At 44.8% G+C, this 7416-nt stretch overlaps 1 protein-coding gene across 1 annotated transcript; it reads right to left on the minus strand.

Moving 5' to 3' along the window:
* Positions 1-1138: 1138 nt before the first annotated feature.
* LOC135830746 (uncharacterized) lies at positions 1139-2971 on the minus strand (the record flags this gene model as incomplete). Its single annotated transcript, XM_065342966.1, has 1 exon — positions 1139-2971. A coding segment is annotated over exon 1 (1833 nt), but the record flags the coding sequence as incomplete, so codon positions are not given.
* Between the last annotated feature and the right edge of the window lie 4445 nt (positions 2972-7416).

Below are 7416 nucleotides of genomic sequence, written 5' to 3' on the forward strand. Positions count from 1 at the left end.
TTAAATGCCCGTTTGTTGCTAGAGACCAAAGTCTAGCAGAGGTAGCTGGGTCTACTGCATCATTTTGTTTGTCCAACAAGGATGGTGTGCTTTCTCTCAAAACAACACATGCCTACTATACACAAGTGCAAATGCAGCTCTTTGCTGCAGGCCTTCAATTTTGTGACTTTGTAGTGTGGTCTCCCTGCAATGATCTTTTTGTTGAGCGCATTTCATTTTGTGAAGTGCATGTCAAGAAAACTCTCGCAGCTTGCCGAACATTTTATTTTGATCATGTTCTCCCGAAACTGGCTCTGTGATCAAGTTTCTTGGTAATAGATATATTCCTCGTCATCTGAGATGACCATTGCTCACTTTGCTCCAGTTCCTGTAGTCTTGACTGTTTACATTCTTCCCTGATTTGTGGCAATCTTTTCTTCTGTAAGTGTGTCTGAACTGTTCTATACGCTGCACTCTATGTTCTTTATTATAGCTTTTTCTGTTCTGCCCTGTTCTGTAGCTCCTTCTTGATATAAACGCCGTGATTAGATGGTGGATAGTTCCATCAGCAACCGGCTTCCTGCATTTGTACATGATTAGGTAGTGTTGTATACATGTACCCAAGACAGTGGAACTCTGCTGTAAACAGTGCGTTATAGTAAATTATACTGCCATTACTGGTAACCACTACAAAAAACGGCACGTACAACTGGTTTACAATAGCTCGCCATTCCGTGTTACAACGGAGTTCAAAAAGGCATGAACGTTACATGAGTATTCGTATTTACTTCAAAGTAAGCGGCACTTGCAGCAGTCACAGGCCACATTTCCTACCTGGTGAACAGCACAAACAGACAAATAGGAGCATCACTACTTCTACTTCGAAGTACGAAGTCCTGAGTGAAATAAGCATCATTGTGTAGGGGCACCATTACTCACAACATAACACAAAGAAAAGAGGGGAAGAAAATACCGAGGCCACGTAGGAATATCGGCATGCGCAAAAAGCTTTCAACAGAGCGGCCTGGTCATAAAGCAAGAATTACATAGACGCCCATCTTCATCATCATTCTGACACAATCATATGGTGGTAGCGTGAGTTACAAGACCTACAAACTCTAAGAAGTGGGCCATCTGAGCGCTTGCAAAACAAACATACGGGAGTGGTCACATAGGCAGCAGCGGCTACAGAAGAAGATGGCACGCTGATAGCAGCAGCAGTAGCAATTACAGGAGATGGCACGTTCGTAGCAGCAGAAGTAGCAGCTACAGCAGATGACAACTTGGTAGCAGCGGAAGCAGCAGCAGAAGCAGTAATGGCAGGTGAAAGAAATGTGCCAGCTGAAACAGCCACTGCGGAAATGTTTGCATCTGGTGATATCTGGGCAACTTCTGCAGCAGAGGAAAAGTGTGCAGACTGTGTCGATGGCTTACTAACAGGCGGAGGTACCAGGGGCTCCATGTAGTTAGTGAGGAATGCACACACAAATATGATCTGCTCAGCCAAAGGGCACAACACGGAAGATAAGAAGTGAGTTATCCTGAAGTTCTTGATCCTTTCCATTGCTCTCTCCACATGAATACGCACGCTAGCAATACGCCGAGTTTCGATCACCTCTTCTTCATCAAGCTGATCTCGAGAACCAAGAAACGGGGGTATGTTGAGATCGACACCCTCCGGTAGCAGATCGGCAATGTCGAAACCACGGTCGGCCATGATGCCATCACCCTTCTCCATCAACTTCATTAGCCCACTTCGCTTTGTCAGTTTCTTATCAGAAATGCGCCCGCCATAAAGAGGAGACAGAAACGATATTGCACCGGTAGGTGTCACACCAACTAACAGTTTGAAAGTGTTCCTGTTTTTGTAATTCGACCAGGTGGCTGCTTGTACAGTTGGGTTGGCTGGCTTCTCAATGGGAAACTCTGTTGCGTCAATAATTACCCGGGTGCGTGGGTACTTGTCTTTGAAGACGTCGGGCATGTAGCGATCAATCAGAGCCCGGCTCGGCCAAATGTCCACTTCTTTCATAGAGAAGTACATGCAACGAATGTACGTTGAAAATATTCGGGACACCGTGGATTGATCTATTCCGAATCGCAGTGCTAAATCTGACTCAGGGAAAGCATGCCGAAGTTTGACAAGGGTCAATAGCAACTCGTCTTCATACGCCAATGCTCTTCGTCTGCCACGGCTGTCCTGGCCAAGGAAATCAGCTGGCACTTTAGTAGCAAAGCACATGTCTTGACATCCACACCGCAACTGATCCAGCAACAAGTCAAACGCCAGAGAACTCAGGCCCGTGTAAAACAGTACAATCTTGTTGTCATGTCGGATGTTCGAGTAATGGAGTTGGCATTTCCGCAAAGCTTCTTCCGATTCATCCAAATTGTACAAGGCCTGCTCCAACTGGGACCGCAACTTAGCCACTTGTGCTTCCAAAGTCTTTATTTTGTTCTCTTGGAGAACGGGAACTTCACCATAATCATGGTCAGCTAAAAGTGTTGCAGCCTCAGGCACCGATTCATCTGTGACTGGTAAATCAACATCGTCATCAATATCAATCGCTTCAACGGGTCGACTGACTTCGCCTGTCGAAACACGGCTCTTCCTCTTCACTACGACGGCTTTGTCCAAGAAACGGGAAGGTGGCTCGTCCTCCGTCACAGGTCGACCACCAGGAAAGTGCACCCCACAGACATACGAGTTTCCAGAAAGAGGAGTGTTGACTCTTGGTATTTTGGCAAGCCACTCGGCCCTGATATGCCGGCGTCGATCCGAATCTTTAGGCAAACGATGAAAAGATACAGCTTTACAGACCTCTGCTGTTCCTCCGCAGCCAACACGAGCCAGGTCTGATCCACATAGACGACGCTTCACAAACACTTTTCGTCCTTGCGAGTTCGCATCATCAGACTCAAACAAACCAAACTTGCAGCTGCTTTTACGATTTGAGCAGCCAGGGACGATACAATGAGCGTTGCTTGGCATGATTGTGTCAGCTGCTTACTGATCTCTAACTAACTTGCTACTTATACACAACAGCAAACTGTGACAACCCTTGCCTTCCAAGAAGGAAATAAATGTCTTGCTTTGAGTTTGATTCTTCACCAACACAAAGGAAAAAAATTGTACATTGTACTTCAGCCTCAGCAAACGCGAAGCAGGTACGTAGGGCTCTACGATCATCAGAGTTTCCACGCGTGCATGCATGAGACTGCATGCTGCGCTGCGTGGTGCAAGTACAGTGTCGAGGTCGTGAAGTTGCCCCGCACAAAAAACCGCGGGAAAATTATGCATAGGTGCCATTGGGTATTCCCTCCCCAGTGTACGTTGAGCTGCGGGACCACGACGGGAAATTTCGTGCAGTTGCACCAACGTTGGATAGAAAGTTGAAGAACTAGGTCTTTTTAAAGGAGCGTCTGCATAAGCTGGACAGACTCGCGAACGCTGTGGAGCATTGTGAAGGATTATTAGCTTGGTTTCTATGCATATAGTGTTCAACGCTTTGCTCTCGACTGGCAGATTTTTATGCCTGTTCAAACTTGCTAATGTGTTTCCTTTGTTCGTGGGCGGTAGCTTCGACCATGGTCAAGCTGTTTCTTATCGGCTGATAAATCTTCTGCCTATTGAATCTCGTCTACTGGAGAAACAAGTGAAGGCTCAACTCATGACAAACAAAATGGAAAACCGTCTCCTCCCCAGTTACTAGTAAAATCAGCTCATGCGATAATATTGCACGACACTGACCGACGGTACCGACGTTCTACATCTAACTGCCGATGAGCTCTAGCACTTGGATGCACACTCCAACAGCATCCCAACCTGGAAGGTTGTATTTTACAGAAAAAACATGGGAGGTGAAGGTGAGCGCAGCCAAGCCAAGCACGAGCTGAAAGTCACAGCTGTGAAGAACGTTGGCGGATGAACATGTATGTCGAAGACTACACTAGCAAGACCATGGGACAATACGGGAAAACCACAATCCAAGGACGCATAGCAACATACCACTCGACTTGTGTAGGTTTTTGAAATGTTCAAAGATCAATTGGAGGGGAAGATCAGCGAACTTGAATTGTGTCGAACTGAACGCCTCAGTACTACATGTACTGCAATTCGACGAACACAATTTAGATGGACAAATAGGCAGCAGTTTCAGTCGACGATCGTTTTACCGTACAGTTAGGGTCAGCAGCGTTGATCAGTACCGCACAATTATGTTATCACATGAGCTAATCACATGAGGTAATCACATGAGCTAATCACATGAGCTAATCGCATGAGCTAATCGCATGAGCTAATCACATGAGCTAATCGCATGAGCTAATCGCCCAGTAACTGGTGGAGTGAGTGGACATCATAGATGTCCCTAATTCACAGTTTGTTCACAGGAAGCGACGCCGCACTGAGGACGCACTTGTACTAGCGGTAAACCGATGGTTAATAGCAAAGTTCGAGCGGAAAGAAACAGGCATAGAATTTGTGGACATGTACAAAGCGACTCCGTCAAGTGCAAATTGCTGCTAGAAGAACTCTCCAACAATAATTGTGTGACAAGCATGGAGATATCCTGGCTTGCTAGTTAGTTCAGCAACCCATACCAGCCTATTGGCGGGACTATGTCAAGTTTCGCACAGTGCAGCGTGACTCGTTTGTAGACGCATTAATTAATAATGTGATATTTCGGCCATTTTTGAGGGGTATGTAACAGGTTTTCTGTTCACGCTCTGTTACATGATTACATGTACATGTATGCCCAGATTTTTGCATGTGTTGCAAATAAGCATATTGAGTATTTCGCTCCTGTTCTTGTGGTGGTTGACCTTCCTCTTGTGGGGTAGGACCTGGTTTAAATCTGGCTTTGGAAAAGTTATCTTTCATTGGTATCAGGTTTGGCCTCATTTTCTCTGTGTGGCGCTGATGAGTCCACAGAGGACGAACCAGTTCTGTTCGCTGATTGAGTATTTCGCTCCTGCTCTTGTGGTGGTTTAGCATTATTATATGGGGTAATGTCTTTGGTGTTTGCGGCATGCAAAGCTCACTGACTCGTCAGATTGAGCATTCTGGCAAGGTACGCTCGGGCCTGGTTTTAATCTGGCTTTGGATTTTGTTCCATTTTTATCAGGTTCGGGCGCATTTTCTCGTTGCGGAGCTGATGAGTCCACAAAGGACGAAACAGTTCTGTCCGCAGATTGTGTATGTGCCACATTTAATATTCTGCATTCACACTAAAACCTAAAACAAGTAGCGCCTTACTCGTCAACGAGCTTTCTCCTTATCTACGTTCTAATCTTTCACCTGTCCTCGCCACTCATGTTGATTGGAAGCTGAGTTGTGTTGCTCCTATATAGTTCAATGCTTAGCTCAGTTTGGTTGTCTTCTTCTAAAATTCAACAAATACTGTAACAGGGTATTCCAGTTTCTAGGTTCCCTTCATAAATATTTTGAAGGGCTTTGCACAGTTGATCTACACCTGCAAATGTTGAGCGAAATCGGAGAGATCGATTTGCACGCATTGGTTGGTATTCTCCGACCTCCTCTCTTAGGTACATACATGTACATGTAGTTTGCACACGAGAATGGCCTTCATTTATCCAAATACTCCAAGTATGAAACGAAGGAAAATCTTGAAAAGCTATGTTTTCTAGAGTCTTTGAAGTATATGAGGCAAAAAATCTCTCCTGTCCTTCTCTTCAAGTACGTTAATGTCTATCCCCAGTTCCCCACTACCTATATGTATCTAATTTTGGTATATACATGTATCTCAACCTGTGCACGACGTCATAATAAGCTGATATTGGTTAAGCGAATTTAAGCAAGAACTGCGCAAACCATTCTACGAGATTTGGTTTCACTTCAGCGGACTTCCTCTGAATAAGTAGCGTCACATCGCATATCGTTTTCTTTAGAAGCTTATCTCTGGCACACTTTTAATCATTAAATTTTATTATCCCAGTTCTGCACGCTTACAATAATATGTTCAATAGCAGAGCTCTGCTCTACCCCATGTCTTTGTCGCTTTCTTTGCTCATCTATTGCTCATCACTTTTTTTACAGGAATGGATTCGGATGGTGTTAGTGGACAGTATAGCGTAACTTGTAGTTCCTTGGTCCTTCCACTTTTTATTTTACAGATGTGGTATTATGAAACATTTGGAAACCCCCTCGATAGTTGCGGAATCCTTAAACAATAATAAATTACAAATTACAAAACATGTACTCACAAGTGCTGAAGGTTTCTGAGACTTGCAAATGCTCCCTCTGGTAAAGATGTTAAATTATTTCTGTTCAAGTACCTGTTAACAAGAATAGCAGAAGTTATAGTGTGCATCAATGATCCGTAGTATGCGTGATTGGCATGACAACTATTGGTGAGGATTCATTTATCATAATACAAAGGTACACAAAACGAGGGTAACCTACAGAGCTGCACAAGCAAAAGGCGCTATTTCTCACCTGGCGATGCATCCACGGCATTGCGGGGAACCGGCTCTGTGCACTGATTTCAAGGTCACCAGATTGGCGTACCCGCTTGCAGAAGGACATCGGAGCGCACGTACCACCCGCCGCAAGCCGCGCTGGTCAGGCTAGGTTCTCTGTTGCCGCTCCCAAGCTGTGGAACGCACTACCCAGCGACATCCGCACCATCCCCCAACGCAGTGTGTTCAAGCTGTCAGTCATCCCCCATACGCTCGTTCCATGAAACGTATCACCCATTATTCCAGTCACTGTTGCTGTTGCATCCTCTCGTATTTCGCATCCACTCGTAGTCCATGTCCACTGATGTCGACCGAGGTAGCTCTCTTGCTACTGTGCTGCTCTGTAATAGTGACATGTACCCAGCTAATGTCTCTGCTTCGTTCAGGGAATTCAGAATAGGAGGACTGCTGTACCACCCGCTCTTTTCTTTTTACTTTTAAAAGCGATTATTTGTAACATGGAAATTTGTTCCTTGGCTCACCATCTGAGTTCTGAAAAGCTATTATTCATTTTATGCTGCCCCGGTTATATCTTTTCCGAATTATTATTATTTTCTTTGCCTTCGCTTTCTTGTTATTGGGCAACTTGCCCGTTAGAATCTGCGAAGTAAAATAAACAACAACAACTAGGGACAGTACGACAGATTTATCGGTCATGTTCGCGTTTGGATCACCAAGCAAGTTTGGCTAGTCTTCGCATATGCCAAATGAACAAAAGTAACGAGGAACGAGCGAGGCCATGAGGTGAGCACACGCGTGCAACTGCAGAATAGGCAAAAGGAATATCATAAGATAATGACAGTGCTAAAACACACGAAATGGTGCTGTTGTATTCTTTTATTTCAATTCGCTCAGGGCACAGGCAATACTGCCTTCTCACCAGAGAGAGGATTCTCCGATTCCTACCAAAAAACGAGAAATCTGCGATATGAATAATTATGTATGAGAAAGATATGA

The sequence above is a fragment of the Sycon ciliatum genome, unplaced genomic scaffold, assembly GCF_964019385.1.
Source record: "Sycon ciliatum unplaced genomic scaffold, ocSycCili1.1 SCAFFOLD_535, whole genome shotgun sequence".
Taxonomy (NCBI): Eukaryota; Metazoa; Porifera; class Calcarea; order Leucosolenida; family Sycettidae; genus Sycon; species Sycon ciliatum.